The 22,839-nt window shown below is 45.4% G+C and overlaps 1 protein-coding gene across 1 annotated transcript in view; it reads left to right on the top strand.

Moving 5' to 3' along the window:
- Nucleotides 1-19,697, top strand: part of GPC4 (glypican 4) — a 67,726-nt gene extending 48,029 nt beyond the window's left edge. Inside the window, exons 4-9 of the mRNA XM_054289530.1 lie at nucleotides 7,338-7,503; nucleotides 13,264-13,394; nucleotides 13,599-13,745; nucleotides 14,145-14,281; nucleotides 16,425-16,600; nucleotides 17,519-19,697. Of these exons, the coding sequence (XP_054145505.1) occupies nucleotides 7,338-7,503; nucleotides 13,264-13,394; nucleotides 13,599-13,745; nucleotides 14,145-14,281; nucleotides 16,425-16,600; nucleotides 17,519-17,730 (969 nt within the window). The 3' untranslated portion in view covers nucleotides 17,731-19,697. The remainder of the gene's footprint in view (nucleotides 1-7,337; nucleotides 7,504-13,263; nucleotides 13,395-13,598; nucleotides 13,746-14,144; nucleotides 14,282-16,424; nucleotides 16,601-17,518) is intronic.
- Nucleotides 19,698-22,839: the final 3,142 nt, after the last annotated feature.

The raw sequence follows: 22,839 nt of genomic DNA, 5'->3' as shown, positions 1-22,839 counted from the left end.
ACCCTCCTGCTGCTCACCCTGGGCAAGCACTGAAGTCAGCCAGGTTAAATTGCTGCCAGCAGTGCCGTTTCCTGCCCTGGCCAGGGCTGGAGAAAAGGAGCAAATGCAAGGCAGAGCCATGAGTGACTGAAAAAGGATGAGAACCTGCAACTGGGCACTTCTCAGGCTGCTGAGATGCTCCCGTAATTGCATGCCATTAAACCCACAGCCTGGTCGAGGGTCATGACACCTTTGAGGGCAAAGTGCACTGGGGCTTGTAGGGTACAGGTCAGCTACAGGTGTGGGGTGAGGGTCCTTGTTTGTGAGGGGAGATGTGGAATCAAGGGCTAGGCTCCCTGACAGCATTTTGTAGGGTCAGGAGGAGCTGGGAGGGCAGGTCTGGCTGGAGGTCAGCAGCAGAGGCACACGAAGGCTGAAGCATGCAGACACCCAGCACTGAACCCCTGTGTCTGTGTCACCATTTCTCTGCAGACCAGAATGTGTGCATGTGACATTCTGCACTTGCCAGTGGTGGTGAGAGTTTTCTGGAGCCCCCCCAGGAAATTTATCCTGATAAACTGTTGTTTTGGGATTCTTTTACTACTTTTCCCTCCTGTGTCCTGTAATTTGAGGCAGAACTTCTGGGAGCTCAGGAGGCTCTCAAATCACCTCCTCAACAAGCATTTGTGTGCTGAAAGCCACATGAGATAAAACTGCCACCAAAGCATCTGGGCTGCTGGAAAGGGTATTCCAGCCTATCCTTGGGAGCCCTGGGAAAGGCAGCAGCTTGAAAGTTGTATGCAAGAAATGGTGTTTAGTTTAGAAGCAGAGTTGTGAGCCATATGAAATAATGCAGTTTCATATGAGGGTTACACTTGCTTCCTCCTCTGGTGACATTAGCAACCAGGAGGAGGCTGCTGGAGATGTCCCAGTGGGTGGAGGAGGTCAGCTTTCTTTGTATTGGCATTTCTGCCCCAATGAAGGGTAATGGTAGCAGCCAAGGAGAGAATTTTCTTCAAACTGATAATGAAGAGAATTGCAGAGGGGGACAGATGATTGCCTTCCCACAGGTGCTCCAAAGCTGGAGTGGGTGCCCAGTGGTTTTTTACCCTTATCTTGAATGAAGTACCTGTGGAACACAAGTTGAGCTGTTGGTTGACCTGCTGGTCTGCATGGGCAAACTCAGCTGTGGCTTGTGTCATTTTTGGCATAGGTGCTGAATATGGACCAGCCATTGGCTTAGGAGAAGCAGTGATGAAAATAATCAAACAATGAATGGATAAGAATTAAGGCCTGTGTCATCACAAATAGTAGGGCACTGAGATCTGGTTTTGGTAAAAGTTGTACCCCTAGTAATTACCATTTGAGGATCTAAAAGTTTAGTCAGAGATCCGACCTCCCTCTGTGCAGCTTTTGCCCTTGGTTTGACTTTAGGGGAATGTGGCTGTAATCCTCTTTCAGAAGGAATTTCATGTTCCTATATCCAAGGGCTGCAATATCTTGCTCAGGCAAGAGCCAACCTTGCCAGGGAAGTGACAGAAATGGAATATGCTGCTTGCCTGCACTGGGGACAGGAGGGCAGCACTTCTGCTATGTGGGTAACTAAGAAACAGCCAGAGGAGCTAAGGAGCCCTTTAGTGTGTAGCAGAGGGACCTCCAGAGGGGCAGTGCTCTCCAGGCAGCAGGTTGCAAGCTCTGAGGCCACACCAAGGGGCTGCCCTGCACAAGGACATTTCCTTCCACATACCAGGGGCAAACATCAATGCAGAAAACAATACCAAGCACTTCTCCACATCAAAGATGACCCTGAGAAGACCTGCCAAGAATGTGACTGCATCTGCCTCAGTTCCAGCCATCTGAGGGCCTGTGCTAGGCCTTCAAAGCACGCTGGAGCAGCAGTCAGCTCAGATTTAGGGCTGGGGGTGCCTGGGTAGGACTCTGGATTTGGAGTGGATGGTGTCATGCAGGAGTACTCCAGTCCACTGGCATGGTTTTGGCTTTTTCTTTCTCTACCCTGCACTGTGGTTCTGCTGCTATTTTTGAAAACAATGTGAAGGATAATTAACGATGGTTTTGGTTGTAGATGCTGGGATAAATATCCCTGCTGCTGTAGTTATTAAAGCAAGCTGAACACTCCTCATGATCCAGGCAGGGAGAGGCTTGTTCCTGCAGAGATCAAGCTTGATGTAAAGGCCCTTTGGTCCCAAGGGCACCATTAACAGGAGATGCAGAGCCTGGTATCACTGTGTAAGTGTTCAGAGGGAGAGGCATCCCCCTGGCTGGCACCCTGAGGTCCCCCATGCCCCTCATGGGCTGGGGCTGCTGCTGGGGAAGACAAGCATGTGAATGTTAAACAGCAGCTCGAGTGCCTGGTGCTGTGGCTCTCAGGAGCTCTGCTTTTCCTCTTGGCACTGTCACTTGTGGAGTAGGGGGAGCACACTGTGAGCAGGGAACTGAGCAGAAATGTGCTCTTGAACTTCTCCTCACACGAGATAACGCCGCAGCAGACGCTGCCATGGGTAGCAAGTGTTGAGACACAGAGTCATGCAGTTCCCAAGATCACTCCTAAATGTATTCCCTTATGCAAGACCTCAGGGGCCTTAATCTGTGGTTGAACCAGATGCTATCTAAATTATTAATGTTCTAGCACCAGGCCAGCAAAATTGGTTAAATGTGTAGTTTATTCCAAAACACTTTCATTGGAATATTTGGGGTGGGGAAGCAAAGCAGGAGCCTCCCAAGTGATGTTCTGCTTCACAGTGAGCTGAACGTCAGGACCAGCGTGTGCCAAGATGATGTTCTTGTGGGTTCTTGCACAACACTGAGAGAAGGAAAAAATGATGCAAGTAGGCTTGTGTTGGTCCCAAAATCGATGACAACTCACTTGATGACTGCTCACCTAGAGCATCTCACAGGCAGCTTCAGAGTATGTTTTTGAAATCATCTTTCCATGTCACTGGGAAGTTACTCTTTCAGTCTTTTAGCCAGTATTGCTGTCATTCTTCATTTTTTTTTTCTTTTGGCAAATAAGACACAGTATAAAACAAAAGTAATTTCATCACATTTATTTTCAAATTTTTGGATTTTTGTTTTCTGGCAGCTGTGCTGCTGGCATGGCAACTGTTGTTGTGTAAGCGTGGAAAATAAGAAAGCCTGAGTTATCAGTGTTATTATAAATAGTTATTAAAGCTGACAGGATTTTAAATGTTATTATTAACATTCTTAATGTTAACTTGAGGGTAGAATGAGAGAATGTAATGTAGCCCTGGCTGTCTGACAGCTGTGGGAGCTCCCTGCAGGACTGTCCATGGTTGGAGCTCTGTCATCCTTCTTCAGCTATTCTTTGCCTTGGGAAGGAGTTGAAAAAGGATCTGGTTGCTTCTCTGAACTTTATCTGCTTGCACAGATCAGTTTATCTTGAGTTTTGGTGGTTTTGTGGTAGCCTGTGAATAAGGCATTGCACTCCTTAGGTGTGTACTTTAGTGGTGATGTTTCTACCAGCGGAATGCATCCAGCTGCAATTGCCAGCAAGTTGGAAAAGGCTAAGGGTGTAACAGTTTCCCTCATGTGAAACTCTGAAATGGGACAGGTATGATAAGGTACCAAGAAAAAACAGATTTTATTATGCCAAGAGCATGTCATTTTTACATGAACATGATTTTACCTTTACCAGTCAGTGTAAGTTGGGATGTTACCCCAACAAATATGATATGAAATGTTTACATTAAGCCCTGAGTTGTTTGCTTTTCACTTAATTTTTGTGAATTGTGTGCAAATCTGTATTTTTAAGGAGCAGGTTTGATAGGAAGATTGGTGCCAAAACACATCTGTTAGTAGCTTTTAATCTTCACGTTTGACAAAGCATATAGATATGGACAAATTGTAATTTACATGATGAAACCGCAGGGTGATGGATTGCTGCACTGGTGTGCAACGCCATGGAAAGGAAATAAATTTTACAAGATAAAAGGGAAGGGACTGGAGTGCATTTACTTCTATCAGAAGCTTTTACAGGGTATGTGCACTGCAGCTACTACTACCTGGGCTCAAATCTACCAGAGTAAATCCCCTCCAGCAAATAAAGCTTTCTTTGGTACTCTACTTTATTAGAAAGGAGATTACTTGGTTTTGAGGGTCATTCTAGAGTACAGTTTGAATGAACTTGAGTTGCTTTCCAAGATAAACACAAGCCCAGAACAAAGCATATCTGGGTTTACTGTTACATACAATGGCGTTTTAAGAGCTTGCACCTGGCGTGGCAGGGCCAACATTAAAAGCTTGTGAAGAATTGCCAGTGCAACATATGGCACACCCCACTGACAGAGCCAGAGCTGGTCTGCACTGGGTACAGGCCCCGTGCCAGGGGTTAAGGTTCTCTTGCAGTGATACTCAAGCAGTTAAGCATTTATCACTGTTGTAACGAGGTGCAACTGCTCATAGCCTTCCCCACAACTCTGTCTTAGTGTGATCTCTGATTGTGCCTTCCTGTTGCTTTTTGACATGATGAAATGCCAATTCTAGACTGATGAATTTGCCCATTGTCTTCCTCTACCTGCAGCTGTATTGCATGCTAACAGCTTCCCTGTGGGTTACCTCCATCACTAGCAGGGCTCAGTTTGGCAGTCTGTGCAGGCTGGGGTTTGTCTTTTCCATCAGCCCTTTGTGATCACGCTCTGCTCAGCTCCGTGCAGGACTCAAACCTATGCGGGGAAGGAAGCGAAACCTCGCTTGCTTTAAAATCTTCCTGTATCTTTGCTCAAAGGACCTGATCCAAGTGACCATTGCATATTGCCTGCTGTGGAATGCAGGAAAGCAGCTTCAGTTTCCCCTGCATCTGCTGGGATTCATAAAGATCAACCCCTATGGAATATCAAAGGGGGGGATGCTGCGGGGCTGCAGCCGCTCGGCGCTCGTGGGACGAGGTGGGAACCTAAGATGGGAAGGGGCCTCCTGGGTCATGGCTCTGCGGGGGGCTTTGTGCAGCATGCTGCCATGCAATCCCTTCCATAAAGCTGCAGCTTTCCACAATAGGGTTGGGGCATCCTCCTGCTCCTCATTCCAGTTCAAACTGCTCTAGCACCTGGCTCATGCTGTCAACATTTTCCTAATTTTTCTTCCCGAGGAGGATGCAGAGCACTCCTTTGAGGGATAGCAATGCTAGAATGGCCAGGATCAACTGATAAGCCTCTGGACTTAGCATGGAGGTCCTGTCACTCCCTGCTAAGTGACCCAGGAAGGGATTTCTATCAGAGAAACAACTAAACTGCTAAACTTGAGCGTCCTTCAGAGCTCTTGTCTCTTGGTGTGAGATGTTATTTAGTTCCCCCTGCCACTTTTTTGTTGTGCAAGGACTGCACCATCTGGATAGCAGATGATACCTTTACATTTGTCTGTTTCCAGTTTTCCAACTATAAATCATCTGATTTAGCTGGTTTCTGTTGCTTAAGCTCTTAGTATTTGATCCAGCTCTCCTTTAAAGCCATGCTGTCCCAATAGGGAGCCTTCTGCTGAGGCTCCTGCTCCCACTGTGCCTTCCAAATATATATATATATAAAATATAGAATGTGTATATGCTCTGGAGCATCTGAATCAGATTCCACAGCCACCACAAACAGCTTTCTACATTGATTCTGCTTTTCCTCAGCCATACAGGCTCTTTGTGGACAAAAGAAGGGTGCAGTGCTGTCTGATGAACATTGCTGGCCAGCCAAAATCCAGTGCTGAGCTACATCAACTGCAGAAAACTGTCCTTCTGTCTCTAACCAGTTCACTTGCCTGCTGAAGAGAAACCATGGGTTTGAGTTGTCAGAAGCGCAGCAGATCTTTATCTGTAATCTCTTTCCATAAGAAAAGAGGGTTTAAAATTTTGCTGATCTTATTAACAAAGCCAGCTTGATTATGTAATGCTTTTTCTTTTCTGGTTTGTTTTTGTTAAAATCTGTTGCCTCCTAGTTTTGTGGGCTGTCAACAAGGTTTTGCACCAGAAGATTAGGCTTAGTTTCTCCATAGTCCTCGCACTGAGGTGGGCAATTGTAAGGTCCTCAGCATATGTGTGGTACCAGATCTTCCTCATGTACATTTATCTCCACTTAGTCCTGTTGTCCTCTGCTGTGAAGTTAGTTCCCAGACCTCCAGCACCTGAAGGCCATCCACATCTCCAGCTGTTTGTGTTGCGGGACTTTGCTCTTTCTCAGAGGTGTTGTGTGTCTCCTCCAGCACAGTCTTGGATCACAGCTTCTTTAGAGCACTTCCCTAAATGCCTTACAAGGAGTCTCAGGTGCATTGTTTGAAACACCAGACACCACTTCTGCTTTGTCAGGGAATCTCTGATTGCATCTTAATTTTCTGTTTTCATATGTGGCTAATTAACACTTAAACTTGCTCTTGAGGGAGCTTCTCTGTTCAACACTTCAGATGGACCCACCATGTGGTCGGGATGGAGCTAATGCTCCTTGGACTGGCTGGATGGAGATGGTTTCAATGAATGTTTTGAAGCTGGGCCAGAGGGTGAATCAAACATGAATGATCATGAGTCACTTTGGAAAACAGCCCTGCTGAGGGCTCGGGGTGACATGCCTGCTGCAGACAGCTCCACTCGCATGCCCAGCGGCTGCACCGTGGCTTTAAGGGTCCTTCCAGCTTGTCCTCAGCTGCAGGGTTGTAGCTGCCACCTCCTTGGGGTGTGTGGTATGGTGTTAGTGAGCGTGATGAGTGCTGAGTGTAAATGAACCCGGGTATCTGTCATGTAAATGCTGTGTTGAGGGACTTGAATGTGATATAAAGGAGCTGGTCTCTGTGCTGGAGAGCCCTGCTGGGCGATTGTCCAGGAAGAGCCACAGCCCCGCTGAGGAGGAGGGCATGCTCCTGGTGGGTTTGGTACAGGGATCATGTCAGACATCCCATCTTGACATCCCACTTTTTCCTGAAAAATCCCAGCATCATCATCTTCAGCATGTGTTTGCAGCAGGGCTCAGAGAGTGCAGCTTTGTGTGACATCTTTTGATTTGGGTGCATTTTGCTGCCTTCCCTGAGCTTGAGTGCTGCCTGTCCCCTTGGAGTGCCTGTCTGTGCAGCCCTGGGAGGGGTCCCACATCATACAGGGTGTCCTACATGGTGCAAATAATGTTTTGCAGAGATGGGGGCTGTCTGTGTCCCCTGGGGTGGCAGATACACCCGAGGAGGTGACCCAGACCCCTTCATCTGGAGCACATACGCAGGGACCAGACAATGATGCCTGACCCCACTGCATCTCTTCTGCACAGCTCTGTCCCATGCACCTTGAGGTAAATGTGTGGGGTTTTTGCTTTAGTGACTGAGGCCTAATTTTCTTGTTCTTTTTTCTTTTTTCTCTGGTAAAGGTGAACCCCACGCCGCAGGGAACGCGGGCGCTGCTGAAAATGATGTACTGCCCACACTGCCGGGGCCTGGTGTCAGTGAAGCCCTGCTACAACTACTGCTTCAATGTCATGAGAGGCTGCTTGGCCAACCAAGGGGACTTGGATGCCGAGTGGAATACCTTTATGGGTAAGGCAATATGGGTTAAAACTGCACTGGTAGTGTGTCTCTCACCTGAATAGCATTGTGAGTGGCTGTGCTGAGCTGTAGCAGGTTTTTCAGGTATCTGTGATGGGTATCTTTTCCTTCCACACCTCTGAGCACAGCACACCTTTTGCCATTCACATTAACCTCCAAATAAATGAGAATGTTGTGCCAGTGACTTTTGTTGCAGCAAGCTTTAGGAGGATGGAAGTGGCGTGGGCTTGTAGGCTCAGAATGTTTCTTCTTGCTGGATCAAGCATGTGTGCCAGCTGGTTTTTCTGTGCTACTTACACCTTGTTGTCACCATACAGCTGTCCTTCCTGAAATCAGTTTCTCCTTCAGCAGCCTAGGAGTCTCCTTGCCAGCCATGAAGAGCTTTGGGAAAAGCTGTAGGCCTGGATTTTACGCTAAAAAATTGAATGGGACATGTCTGAATCTGTTTTTAAACAGCTCATTTGGTGCTTGGCCACCATCCTTTTGCAATGTCAGCAGGTCTTGTATGAAACTGTGCTAGTGCTTTTGCCATCCTCTTCATCCTGTTTGTTATTTCTCTTCTGTGCTTACACACAGTATCTATCATTCAATACATAAAATTTAGACTGAAATGTTAAATTCTACCTTGGGTCAAGGCTTGTCAGAATTGGCGGTGCATCACATTTTGGGGCACAGGCAATAGATAATGTTAAATGTTTTCATTTGTGCTGCTTTTCTAGGAGGTTTGATTTATCTGTGATTGAGCATCCTTTGGGAGCAGTCGCTTCCCTCTAGTTAATGTGTGATGAAGTGCACATGTAAAGTATCTGCTGCTACTGAAAGGGCTGTGGTGCTCTTCCATTCCACTCATGGAAAAAAAAAAAGATTGTAAGAAATAGAATATTTCACTAAGTTGCAAGATTTAAAAAAAAAGAAATTGCTGCTAGCTGACATTCCAGGCTCCATTAATGTCTCAGAAATTGTTTTCCTCTGTTTTGTGCACTGGATTTTCACTTTGCTGACCATGCCAACAGAATGTGTGCAGGGTGTTATTTTCAGAGGGCATTTTTGTGTGTGTGTATTCCATATAGGGAGCTAAATGTGACACTAAGTTGGGTTTCCAAGTCATTCTCTGGGAGGCTGACACCCCAGCCCCCCAGTCCTCAGAGCCGTCTTTCTCATGAGAATATTAAGTATTTCAACTACAATTGTTGCTGAAATAGCTCAAAGCCAGGAGACTTGCAAACATCTAGTCCAAGTAGAAAAGAAGAATCCCATGAAAGGGAAGGGCATAATGCCAGAAAACAGACAAAAGCACAAGCAGCTAATTGCTGTAGGTGGTATGCAGCTGAAAACGAGCCTCGGGGGAAGCCGGCGAGCCCTGTCACACGAGACTGATCAGGGACTGCATACAATAATTAAGATTATTAAACAAGACAAAATAAATACATGTGATTCCAGGTTGGAAGCAAAGCTTGCTTCTTGCAGTGCTTCCTCCCCAAAGGGCTTCTTGCCCACTCGTTACTTAAGTGTGGTATTAAGCTTTGTTACATTTATTGGCAGTATTTGCTTCGTTCCTGCATTCTTCGTTGATGGTCGCAGTGGAGTACAGATACAGAAAACTTAAGTTGTACTTTCTTTAGACAAGTTAATAAATGAGCAGGTGTTGGTTATGTTCCAGACTTTGGTTTCTCTCTCAGTTTGCCACTTGAGACAAATTAAATTAAATATGTCTGATGTTTAGGGCAGGGCATATGCCACAGATATCTTGTGTGTGTGGTTAAAGGTTTAAATAATTAAAGAAATAACACCCAAAAAAATTTCCCCCAAACCACCTCACAAAATCCCCAAATCCCATCTCCATGGTCTCAATGAGATTTTGCCTTGTGGGTTTAAGTGTCAGGTTATGGCAATGATTTATTACGAGTCAAAAGCAGATTTTGAACCTATCAATTTAAAAATAGTTAAATCAGAGAACTTGTAGCAAGTGCTGCAAGTCTATATGAATGTGAAATGCTCATTTGTGTGTGCAAGTGGGTCTAGAAGTAAGTCAATTATGTAAAGCTGGGATGTAAAGTTTGTAGGTTTTTTGAGACAAGAAGACTTTGTAATTCCTTATTTCTCCAAAGTACCATTTAAATCTGAGGAGTATGAAATAATGACCGAATTGTACTCTTTTCTCCCCTTTAACTATCTAAATTATTTCTCCCTCTATTCCTGACACAATTGTACACCAATTAGACAGGGGTATACTTTGTTTCAAACAGGCTGTTGGGGGGTTGGAGCCTTCCTGAATGAACAGTGTTAATCTCCAGTGCCTTTTCATGATTTTTTTTTTCTCCACAAAGGTTTACTCTGCTCAAAGATGTCGAATTCAGGCTCCATATACATATCTGGAGTACTACTTTGTGTGCAAAGAATTTTTTCCCCCACCCTGCTAAAAAAAAAAAGATTGTTGTTAATGAATGGTCAAGGTCTTCCCCCTCCTTCCTTCCCCTTTTAAATCAGATCTTGGGGTTAAGACTGAAAACTGCCTTTTGTTCTTCAAGTCAGACAGTGAGGCTGAAGATGTGGGTTTCTGATTATTGGTGGCACAATGAGAAAGAATTGCTTTCCTTCATGAGAGCGAGGTGCTTTGTTGCCAGGGATTGTCTCAATGCCAGTAGCAAGGACAAATGTATGCAAGAGGAAAAGGGTCTTTAAGGGATGGTGCTAGATGGTGTGTCTTGGTTGCTTTTTTTTTTTTTTTCACCTAAATCCACTTCTATCTCCCTATCACAGGCAGGAGAGACAGTCTTTGTCGTGCTGTTTGTTTGTAATACATGGCTGGGATACATTTTTCTCTCTGCCAGAGTTGGGGATTTTGGTGGAGCAAAGCTGAGCCATCTCACCGTGGCTTATAAATATCATTTACTTTGCCCGAGAGCTGGGACAAATAATTGCTATTTGTGATCAACCCCTGTCTGCTCCCCATAGTGGAGAATCCTTTTCTGGGAGCTGGGTTGCTCAGCAGGTTGGCTCCTGGGGCTGGGGCAGGAGCTCCCCTCCTGCGGGCAGCGGTGCTGGCGGCGCCCTGAACCCCAGCCAGCCTTGGCAGCGTCACCGGGGGCTGCACAGGGAGCCACTGCTGGCCACCACTGCTCTGGGGACACCAGCCAGCTCCTGCTGGGAGGTAAAAGTTTGCAGGATGCCTCCAAAATCAAAACTGTGGATGAGGCAGAGCCCCCCCACTCTCAGCTCTCGCTCCTCCCCACCTCTTTCTAATGAAAGTTTATTTCGTTTAGTGTTCCTTGCCAGTATCAATCCCAACTCCAATTACTCCTTTCCTTATCTTTTCTTGCCAGCTTTGGCAGCTCTGCTGGAGGCCGAATGCATTTTCTCTCTGGGCAGTCAAAGCAGAGGCTGCATTCCTGGGCTGTGATACATGGAACGCCATGGCACCCCTGCTAACAAAGGGCCCAATTCGCTCTACATTCCCATGGTCTTGTGGATGGCCTGCCCGGCTCAAAGTTTACAAAGATGCCAAACAGCCAGAAGAATTGGGGTTTATGTTTCCTTTCAGTCTTTCACAAACACTTTATTGATCTGTGGCCTTCCCTGGCCACTCAGAGAATTAAGCAGTTACAAAATGGTATGATTTTTCTTTTTTTTTTTTTTTTTTTTTTAAAAAAAACCTGTGCATTTTGTGGGTTTTATTATCTGTCTACTCATAATATTTTTATTTGAAATGAGTGGCTTCCTGCACACTGCACCGGGATGTTCTTTATGCGCGTGAAAAACCCCAAAAGCTTTGACAATGATGAACACATTTAAGTTGTGCTCCACTTGTTTACAAAAGTCTCCATTTGGTAGCACATCAAAAGCATTTTTCTCTCCTCCGGCACAATGGTATATTCATGCTAGCAGTCATTACTCAGAGATTTGAAGCATCACTTTATTGGAGCCCACCACAATACAGTCTAAGACTCTTTGTTTCATTTGTTATTACCGTCTCCTTCTTTTTCCCTTTTTTTTCCTTTTTTTTTCCTTTTTATTTTCGTTTTATCTTCTTTTTTTTTTTTAATGCATTTTGTTCAGACCTGTTTGTAGTCCCTGATGGTGAAATTCCACCCATGCCCTGCAAGAGCTCTGTCACTGTTGCTGGTGGTGTGTGCCTGCAGAGTGAGGGCCTTTCCTGGGGCCACCAGCTCCTCTGGAGCTCATTCCCTAAACACCCACACCTTGGTGGAGCTGAGTGAGTGAGAGGGGCTTAATTGAATGATAGTCCTTTAACTAACAGCCAGCAAATCTTTGGAATATTGAGTTTTCTTTAAAAAGTGAATTTACAGGCTGGGAAGTCATCTGCAATTCATATTGGGGGTTATAGTATTAGATTATTATTATAATTATTGTGTTTTGTTGTTTTTAATAATAATGATAATAACTTTACATACGCCAATATCTTTGTTTTATATTTTTCATCATTTGTGATTTTTTAATGTAGTTTATTTAACGTGACTTGGACACTCAGGCAGAGCTATTACTAAATTGTTCAGTATGTAGAGTTTCTTTACAGGGATTTAACAGATAGCCAGAGCCCACAGAGGTTTTCTGTTTGTACAAAGTACCTTCTGCACTGAGGAGGAGGATGAATGTCATGAGCAAGATGAATAGACTGAGTGGGGAACGCCCATTTCTCGTTAATGGAAGGAACCAGGCATATCTTAGGAGCAGGGAGGAGCTCCTTGGGGCCAGAGGGGCTGTTCTGTCCTTGTCACTCAGGCTAGGAAACATTGAGGAATTACATGCAACTGGAAAAAGATGAGTTTGTGGCAGAGCACCATGAAATGATGCAGGAGAGGAGACCAGCAAATGTTTTGGGGTTGAGGGACTGCAGTGAAAGCTAACAGTAAATTAAGGTTGTGATGGGTGAAAAGAGACAAGAGCTCAGTGCCAGGTGTACTCCTGGAGACACCTTGTAGGGGAGAACCAGAGAGAGGGCTTAAATGCAGTGCAGAGGGAAAGCCTTAATGCCTGTAATAATTGCCCAGAGGAAGCAGTGAAGGGTCCAGTAGCTGCTGTGTTTAATGATGCATTTGATGAGGACGTGCATGTCGGCACAGGAGGAGTGACCTGCTGTTGGCTCAGAGACTTTCCATCTCCCCTTGCTTAGAGATGTGCCAAATACATCATGAGTGCACAGCATTCACCCTGCTCTCACACAGACTCCCTCCCTTGTGCAAATTGTCCATGTGGTGCTAGGAGTTGCAATCCCTTGGCTTCCCCAGGCAGGAAAAAGCCTGTAGCTCTCCAAAAGGGAAAGATGGTATCAAGAATTATCTTGGACCCTTGCATGTTGGTGCCTTGTGCTCAAGACCAGCATGAGGAAGCTGATGGCTCTGAAAGAAGTCTTGAAAAACAAATGACACAAGGCAACCTTTAATAAACCAGCATGGAAAGGAGAGTGTTAGTAATGCTTGTTCTGATGGGAGGAGCTGATTACAGGCTGCTGTTGGCAGGCTGTGATGGCTTTTGATGTTCATGAGCCTGTGGTTTGGTGCTGGCAGCCTCTCAGAGCCTGGTGAAGGTGTAGGCTCTGGGAACTGAGCAAAATGTTTCCTGGAGATGTGTGCTGGTCAGAGGTGACACTGCAGTGGTCAGTGTCCATGTGTTCCAACTGTTATCCTTCTTAACTCTTATTCCTGAAGCTCCTCCATTAAAAACCTTTGTTTTTCTGTCTGTGTGGTAGATCCTCCTCCATTACAAACCTTTTCTTTTCTCTCTCTGTGTTAGATTCGATGCTGCTGGTAGCAGAGAGGCTGGAGGGACCTTTCAACATTGAGTCTGTCATGGACCCCATCGATGTGAAAATTTCAGATGCGATCATGAACATGCAGGAGAACAGCATGCAGGTGTCTCAGAAGGTAAATGGGCCAAGAGGACGCTTGGAATTTTTTTTATTTAATGTGTTTTATTTCCCTATTCTTGTCAATATGTTTTTTCTTGGATGCCCTTTCAAGTATATATAAAGCTAATGTGTTATTTTGGGCGGGGGCTGTGCTGGAGCCTGGGAAAGGGAGGCTCTTGTGACCTCTTACTTCATAAAATCCTTTCCTTCTCTCACACAGGTTTTCCAGGGATGTGGCCAGCCAAAGACACTTGCCCAAGGCCGGACTGCTCGCTCTGTCTCTGAAGGTGGTTTCACTGCTCGTTTCCGACCCTACAACCCCGAGGAGCGACCCACAACCGCTGCTGGCACAAGCCTGGACCGACTGGTGAGTGCCTGCTCCTGCTGGTGCCACACAGGGGCTCCATACTCGGGCACCACAGTGTGTAATTCACCATTTTTAATTGATAGGCTTTCTTAATATTCCTTGGCTGTCTTAAAACTCTCTGAGGGGTGTAATCTGCCCATAGCTCTAGACATTAATTACCTCAGCGCTTCTATGTCAGAGAAGTGCCTGTGTTAAAAGCTTGGCTTATGAATAATATGTGTTTGAGGAGCAGTGTTTAATTTTGTATTAAAAAAGTAAATCAACCATCAAAACTCACAGCCTGAAGATCTGGCCTGTACATGTCTGTTGTGATGAAAAAAACCTTCTCAACTTCACTTTTACTGAGCGTTTGGTATTCTGGATTATGTCTTGTGTTCCTTTTTTTATTTTATTTAATAGGTTACTGATGTGAAAGAGAAGCTGAAACAAGCCAAAAAATTTTGGTCATATCTCCCTGGCAACATTTGCAATGATGAAAAGATGTCTGTAGGCACTGTCAATGAGAATGAGTGCTGGAATGGAAGCGCCAAGAGCAGGTTTGGTGATGCTGCCGCCCCTGGTTAACCCTTTCCCCCTCACCCCAGACTTTCCCTGTGTCCTGATCCCTCTCCCTGAGCCCTTTTCTCCTACAGGAGGGATCCCAGCTTGCCCAAGAGGCTGCTGCCATTACCCATTTTTTTTTGTAGATGGGAAAGTTGGAATGTGGCACCAAAGTTACAAGCTCTACATGGGGGTTTCTTTTAGAGGAGAGTGTGGATACCCAAATAGATCATCTCTCCTTGGACTGAAGCCCCTTACTAGTTGTTCATGGAACTGGGGAGATCTGTACAAAATCTGCATCCCAGCCACAGAGCAGAGGTGCTTGTGTTGTCTGACTGTGCTGTTGCCCCAGTGCTCCCAGTTGGTGTTTGCACGAGGAACTGGTTTCTTTGTTGAGCAACGGCAGGGGTGATGGAGGGTGGAGACCTTCTCCACTGCTGAGGTCAGTGGTACAAGAGGGCCAGTGGTTTCATTCACACTTTCTATGGAAAAAAGAGTTACAAAACTCTTTTTTTTTTTTTTTGCTTGTAAGGAAGAAATTGCCAACACATGAGTAAGCCAGCGTTTTTCTGTCATATGGTTTATGTAACTATTTAACTTTTATTTTGGAAATAAAAGTTTCTCCTTTTTTTTCTGTTTGCTTACTGAGGAAATAAGCACAATCCAAGATGTTCCATGAAAAAAAAAAGGCAAAAAAGCAGTTGTCTGGGGTTTTCCAGCAGTTTTTCTAAGTAAAAGCAGGTTCTGCCCTTGATAGTTCTGGGACACAGCACTAAGCCAGGCCTCATAACTTTTGCACTGTTTTGTGTGTGCCTAAAACTCTGCCATACTTTGCTAGGGCAATGTTTTGGGTGTATGTGACAAGAAGTGGCTCTGCCTCCTGAAATCTTGTTTATCAGCAGCCTCCATGGGCTTTTCATAGCAGATACCCCCAGTGTGTGCAGGGGCACCAGTGTTGAGGGGAGATGGAGACTTGGCAGCCCTTGGCAAGGAGACAGGGCAGGCTGGATATCCTATGTGGGTTGAGCAAGATAATTTGCTTTACTATTTTCTCCATGACTCCAGTAAGGCAGAAGTTTGGTAGTCTTCCACACTTTGGTCTCAGACTTCTTTGAAACATACAATATTGATGACAAATAATAACAAAACTGTCACCACCAATTATTGTTGTCACTCCCATATATAGGACAGGGTTTGAGCATGCTTTTCAGAGTATGATAACATCCTGGTGTCCAGGATCAGTAGACTGTGCTAAAGGCTTTTCTCTCTCTTGTGAGAGAGAAAACATCACAACTCAGTAATGTTTTCTTCTGAAAACATTGAACTGATCTTTCTAGCAAGTCAGGGAATTGGAGGAAAGGGCAATGTCCTATCCCTGCTGTATAAGATGAGACTCCAAATACCTGTGTCAGGAAATGCATTCTGTTGGATTTTGTTGCTCAGTCTCTCTTTTAAACCAGGAGTTTGTACAAGTGTTCAGACCTGAGCATGTACACCTTCTGGAGGTGAGCATCTTGGCTCTCCCCTTCTCTGATGAATGGGGCTGCAGGATCTAATCTTCAGCATCACAGATGTTTCTCCTGCTGGGGTTATTAGGGAAATTGCATCTCATGTCTGCATGGTGAAAAGCACACATTTAATATCCCAGCTTGATGGTTAAGGTCCATTACTTAAAGTCAGAATGACACTCTTAGCTCCAACAGTTACTATAGGTTTCTGTGGGATAACTATGGTCTTTGAGGTTGTGTTCTCAAAAGTGTCATTTCACTGGCATCAAGGCATCTCAGCACCTTGTATTGCTCTGCAGCCTGCAGGGAGCTGATTTATGCTGTTGAAAGCCATTATTAATATAAATCCCAGATCTTCCTTTCCTTTTCAAGTTGGGGAGAAAATTGTCATTCCCCTGCCCATGTGGCACAGTGTAAATGAAAACAGTGCTTCATTCCACATGCTGCAGAGATTGCAGGGAGGGGAGATGGGGCAAGAAGGGCTGTGTGAGGTGGAGCATGTGGAAAGATGCTGTTGGGCTCAGAACATCACCCCAGCTGGAATCAGGGATGGCACTGCAGAGTTCCCATGGTGTCATCGGGACCCTGCCATGCTGCACCTCTGGTACCAACAGGAATGGTTTCTTTTCAGGTACGACTTTGCAGTGACTGGAAATGGTTTAGCAAGTCAGGTGAATAACCCAGAGGTTGAGGTGGACATTACCAAGCCAGACATGGTGATTCGCCGGCAGATCATGGCCCTGCGGGTGATGACCAACAAGCTGAAGAATGCCTACAGCGGCAACGACGTCGACTTCATTGACATAAGTACGTTTGCTCTTGTTTGCCTTTTGCTTTTTCTTCCTTCCCTTTTAATTGGATTTCATGCTAGCACGGGTAGCTGGTTAAGCTTCAGCTGTGGGTAAGCGTGTTAGTGAGCAGGCTGGGAACTGGACTCACTGACAGGCTGTGTGAGGAGGGGTGTTCCCACAAAGCCATAGAGTGGTTTGGGTTAGAAAGGGCCTTTAAAGGTCATCATTGCATCACCCTGCAGTGGGCTGGGACATCATCTACTACATCAGGCTGCTCAGAGCCCCATCCAACCACAGCCTGCCCTTGAGTCTTTCCAGAGATGGGGAACCTACCACCTCTCTGAGCAGCCTGTGCCACAGTGTTTCACCACCCTCATCACAAAACCATTTCTTCCTTATATCAAATCTAAATGTACATTCTTTTAGTTTAAAACCATTACCTCTTGTCTTAATGCAACAATCCTAGCTCTCTCAGTCTGTCCTCATAGAAAACGTGTTCCAGCCTCTGAGTACTTCTGTGTCTTCCTCTGGAAGACCCTTTGTATTCTGGGGGCCCCAGAGCTGGATGCAGAAGTCCATGTGGGATCTCATGAGTGCAGTCAAGGGGGTGAATCCCCTCCTTGACCGGCTGCTCACAGTGCTTTGGGTGCAGCCCAGGATGTGATTGACTTTCTGGGCTGCACCCATCACCCAGCCACGATGACTGCATACAAAAATCACATTAACCAGGTGACCCACGCTTACCTCTCATGAACACCAACACAGCCACACTTTCCTTTTGCCCCTGCTGCCTTGTGCAGGCAGCAGAGGAGCACAGCAGGCATGTTTGTTTCCTCAGAACAGCCACACTTTGCTTTTCCCCCTGCTGCCTTGTGCAGGCCGCAGAGCAGCACAGCAGAGCAGAGGAGCTCAGCAGGTGTGTTTGTTTCCCCAGGCGAGGAGAGCAGCGGCGAGGAGAGCGGCAGCGGCTGCGAGCTCCAGCAGTGCTCCCCTGAGTTCGAGTTCAACGCCACCGAGGTCACCGGCAGCTCCAACAAGAGCGACAAGACCGTGAACACTTCTGCTGCTGCCACCAGAAGTGATCTATCACAAGCAGCCTTGCTCCTTAGCCTTTTGTTCTTGGCCATGCAAAGACAATGGAGATAATTGTGCAGCATAGGGGGAGGGGAAAAGACTTTTATTATCAAAGGTAGAAGGCACCTGCTTTCACTTTTATACCATCTAGAGACTTTGCTTTTTAAGTTAATGGACAACAGTGTACAGTTTTTACTATGTTGCCACTGGTTTTAAGATACTGATTTATTTTTTTTTCCCTTGCTATCCTGGGAATAACAGGAATGGGAAGTACCAGTCTATCCCGTTCACCAAGAATCCATGTTAGAGGTGGATAACAAAAATGTATATACAAGCCTGTAGTTAGCTCTGCATTTGTGTCTTTTATCACTTCTTTTTTTTTTTCTTTTACTGTATTTCTTACGAAAACAAAAACCCCAGGGTCTTCTCTTGGCCTGTAACAAGTATGTGTTTCTGAAATGAGAAATATCTGTACAGAAGCAGGTTTTATTTATCATGTTATCTTATGAGGAAAAAATAATTGCCCAACAAGCAGAAAATGTTTCATGTAGTTAACTTCCCATTTATCCACATTATGTTAGTTGCCTTATCTGGAGAGAAGTGGAAGTCATTTGTCTTTATTATGCGGTAAAACAGAAGGTGAAGGCAGGACTGGTCATCGTGCCAAGGGCCCCGTTTGCTTAGGGCATCCATGCCAGGAGCAGGTTGTGCTTGCTTTACAGGAGGTTTGGTTCAATTGGAAGGGACTACAGAGAATTCCCATTCTGCAGACGCTGAGAAGAGCTGTCCTTTGCTCCCCGGGATCCTTGCAATCAGCTGTAACTCCTGTGGGTCAGTTCCCAACGTGCATCCCCGAGGGAATGAGGCATTAAACTTGTTCAGTTGGAAACAGCTTGTGGTCTCACAGCTCCAAATGCCAACATGTGTCTTGTCTGCACGTTTGTTAGCTGAATGCTGGATTGATTTTTAACACTCTCGGTTCTGGTTCCAAGGAATCCTGTGTGGGAGGGCAGGTGGGGAGGGGTTGGGTTTGTTTTTGCAAGAGTTTTGTTTCCTCTCTCGTGGGGGCAAAAGAGAAGGAGCAGGCACTGTTGCAGGTACATGGAGGCAGGAGCTGGCAGGGCTGAAGATGCCTCATTTTGGGTGTGTTTGGTCTCCTGGGATCTGATGCCCAGCACCTCTGGCTTTTCAGCACTACCTGAGACACCTTCCTCTCTCTCCTTGTGCTGTTGGAACAATGTTGTGGTGAACAGCAACTCACGAATAAAAGAAATGTATATTTTTAAGAAAAGAGATGAAATAATTTTTAAAAGAGTTTAGCAAAAGCAACGTCTTTGGAAAGACTCAAAAGTTATTCTGCACGTCTCTTCCTGCTTTGGATAGCCTTTAGGTCTGGCTGGATGCCTGGATCTGGGCAGGAAAGCAATTCTGAGGGAAAAGGTTTGCTCTGTTCCACCTTTGTGTCATAAAGAATAATTTTCTATTTTTATATTGAAGCATTAATTACTTGTTAGCTCAGGGTCAGCATTATACTCAACTTTATTTTCACACCAAATTTCTGCAAAGCTATAAAGACAAAGTATTCTTGGCTGGTATAAATAATCCTGGAGGCTTAATTTTACTAGAAGTAGCCAGTTATTTATTAAAACATGATGTTAGTAGAATTAGGGATATTCTGGTTAGATTATTTTTCTTTAGAAAATAAATAATGGAACCATAAAATTGAAAAAATTATAAATTTATGTGTGGGAAAAAATGGATTGTAAATAGCTAAGTTGCCTTGTGAGGAATTGGAAAATGTGCTGATACTTAGAAACTACCTCAGTTCTGAGGAATTTCCTTTCTAGCTTTGAGTGCTATTGCTTTTACTTGGTAGAAGTGAATCTGGTCTCCAATATGTAGCTGAAAGAGTTATCCCTATAGACCTTGTTAGATTGTTTTTAATTTAGAGGGTTGAACTACATCCAGCTGTTTTCTTTCAGCAAAGTTCCCTAACAAAGAGAATTTCTGAATTAAATATTGCTGATGGTTTCCATGACTTTTCCTGATTTGTTTGGTTTCATGGCATTTTCTGATTGCCCTTTAATTATTTAAATGGTTCTAGCCATTTGAATTTTAATCCCGAAATAAACAAACCTTAGATGCACTACCATTGTAAATATATCGCAGTAGGGTCTGACTGGATAACCCTTCTGGCTCATACCCAGCTGGCAGGCCAGCAGAGTTAAATGAAGAAAAAAAAAAAAAAAATTAAACTTCTTCAGAGCTCTGAGATTGGTGGAACAAAAGCCCTTATGTTCGGAGCTGCTGCCTGCTCCAGCATCTCCCTTCTTGGCCTAAGTGTTCATGTGTAAGAAAGTTGCTTGTAAATTCTCCTGGTTTTGAGCATTTCTGCTCAGAAAACAAAAACACTTCTGAATTTATATTTATCATTTTACAACTAATTGCTCACTAATTGTTATTCCTTAGTTTGGTACAAGCCACCAATGCAGAGACCTCCTATCAGTTTTAAGCGTGTCCAGTTGATTTTGTTAATAGCACAAGAGACTTCCAGTATATAAAGGACAGATTTGTCACCTGGGGCTGCAGGAAACAAGAGTAAACATCAATGTAGGATGATCAAAAGTTGTGTTCCTGCTTTTATTTTGTGTTTGTGTGTGAAGTTGGCTCTCTGACATGAGCCTGTAAACTAAACCATACGAGTAGAGATGAGACATGCTGCTCACTTCAGGGAAGGCATGTGCTCCCCTCTTGCAGATTTTTTTTTTCCATATATAACCAGTGCCATTATGAGCATGATTTAAAGAAAAATTTCCATGTATAGAATTAATTATTAAAGTTAATGGAGCCGGTAAGTGCACTTCAAATGCAAAATGAAGCAGAAAGGTGGTGTCCTTGGCAGCGTGGGAGGTGCCATCTCCCTAAGCACTGGAATGAAAAGATCCAGCTCTTAATAGGAGCTGTTTTAACAGCTCAGTGCCTGTCCTGAAATGGCTTCACAGGTGACACATGGAGGGGGGAAAAGGAGAGCATGTAATGGGACTGTGATCAGAATTTCTCATTTTGTGTTGTGTTGGTGCCCCCCCAAGTCAGGACAAATGGCCAGAGCAACAAGGGGAGTCTCCACACTCCAGGGCACGGTCCTGCTCTTCTTCTCCTGGCTGAGCCAAGCTGGGTTTGTCCTCACAGGCAAGGTGATGTATTCATTCTGGAGAGTGCAACCTCTCAGAACAGTGGCCATTTCTTGGACAGATGGTGCTGTTGTTCCATCACCATCCTGTAATTGCTTTGATGCCTGGCTGCTGGACCAGGCCAGCCCTCTGGTTTGGTCCTGGCTCCTTCCTCATCGTAGCATCTGGTGTTGGGAACCTCAGAGCATGGCACATAAAAATCCCTTCTATCTGTTTGGATGCTTTTACTAGCCACGTGTCCTACAGTGGTTGCCAGCCCTGTTTGTCACCTTTGTCACAATGTCACCCTCTTCCCTCCTGTGTGCAGCCCACGTAACCAGATCAGCAGCTGCTGCTTGTGCCCCTCACTTGCAGCACAAAACCCCACAGCATTTTCTCGTGTCCCTGGGGGATCCCATGGCACTGACACATCCCCACAGCCTGGAGGGGCAGACACCCAGATCTGGCCGGTGCAGACAAGCCTGGAGCATCCTGGGGACCCTGAGAACCAAAGATTGGGGGGTGTGTGTAAGCTGGTGGGCATTGCTGCTGCAGGAAATCAGAGCCTGGATAAATCCATCTACTTATAGAAGGAAAACTACTTGTGCTTTCATTTTTTAAAATGCTGATTGCTTTCTTTTTCCATGTAAGCTCAGCTGGGATAACTGCAGTGTCTCTGCCAGATGTGATGGCCAGGGGACACCTGCCTGCAGTGGTTCATAAGCCAGCACTGCAGTTGTGGCCAGGCTGGCAGGAGGATTGCCTGATCTCTGCTGCTTCTCTTCCTCAGAATGTTCTCTGGGACTGGTGGTAATTTAAAAATAAATGTAAAATGTGTAGAATGGGGTGAAAATTGATGCAGAAACACTGCGATCCTGATCCCAAATGGTGAAGTGTTCTGTGCTTCTTGGCATCTCTCAAATTGCTGGGATTTAATGGTTTAAGATAGTTGGAAGGCACAGGTTGGTTAGAGATGATGCAAAAGTGGTGGTTTTAGACCACCTGAGTGTGAACTAACCCTAGCAATAATTTCTTGATAATGCTGTTTCAGGAATCAGATTTTCTGGGTTTGGTTTGCTTTTCTTGTTGCTTAATCCTCTGCTGTGGTTTGTTTGATTGCTTGTAGCAGTGTAAATTGCCTGGGAAGACACAGCTCTTTATGGGCTTGCTGTAATGCTAGGTTAAGTGTGCTCAAATTGCTGTAATTTGTATCTAATGGATTACATGGATTGAGAGCCCTTTTATAGCTGTTGGAGCAAGGAGGGGCTGCCAGCCCTGGAGGAAGGGGAGGCATCCTGGGCACGGCCAGTCCCTTTGTCCCTCTGCTCTGGGAGAACTGTCCCTTCATGATCCCAGGGGCTGGACAGCCTGGCGCAGCTGAGCGCCCAGCTGGGTGCAGGAGGAGCAGCAGCTGTGGCAAAGAGGCTTTTGCTGAACCCAGAATGTTTTTGGGGATGCTGATGGTGTGGTGTTGCCTTCCTCTGTTACTATCCCTGTGCTGTTGGGTGGGTAACTGCTGGGGATGTTTTTCCTCCCTGGACCTGCTCTGCCTTGACCAAAGGGAGACCCTTTTGTCTTTTAGCCTGCTCACTGCAATTTGGCCCCGTGGTTCCTTGCTGCCCTTTGCTCTTTGTGGTGGTTCCTTTTGTGCATTCCCTGTGTCCCAGCAGGAGCAGAGTGGGAATGCATCCCACCCATGGACCTTGGTGGTCTCCCTTGCAAGCCATCTCCACCCATCACCAGCCAGAGATTGCTGCAACTGCTAAAACAAAAGTTTTGAATTTAAAACCAGCTTTTACTTGCATCAACAAATCTGCTCTACTTGTTGATATGGTTTAGTGGTGGACCTGGCATTCCTAGGTTAAGGGTTGGATTTAATATTCTTAGAGGTCTTTCCCAGTCTTAATGAGTCTATAATTAATTTCAACAGCCAGGTAATGTCTGTTTCCCTGATGGTTTCACAGGAGCTGAGTGGGAGCAGCTTCATCCCTATCACAAAATCTGGGGTGCC

This window comes from Melozone crissalis, unplaced genomic scaffold, assembly GCF_028551555.1.
Source record: "Melozone crissalis strain CALT ecotype California unplaced genomic scaffold, PUWL_Pcris_2 ptg000068l_1, whole genome shotgun sequence".
NCBI classification, from domain to species: Eukaryota; Metazoa; Chordata; class Aves; order Passeriformes; family Passerellidae; genus Melozone; species Melozone crissalis.
The sequence above is the reverse complement of the archived record's forward strand: the minus strand, read 5'-3'. Positions and strand labels throughout refer to the sequence as shown.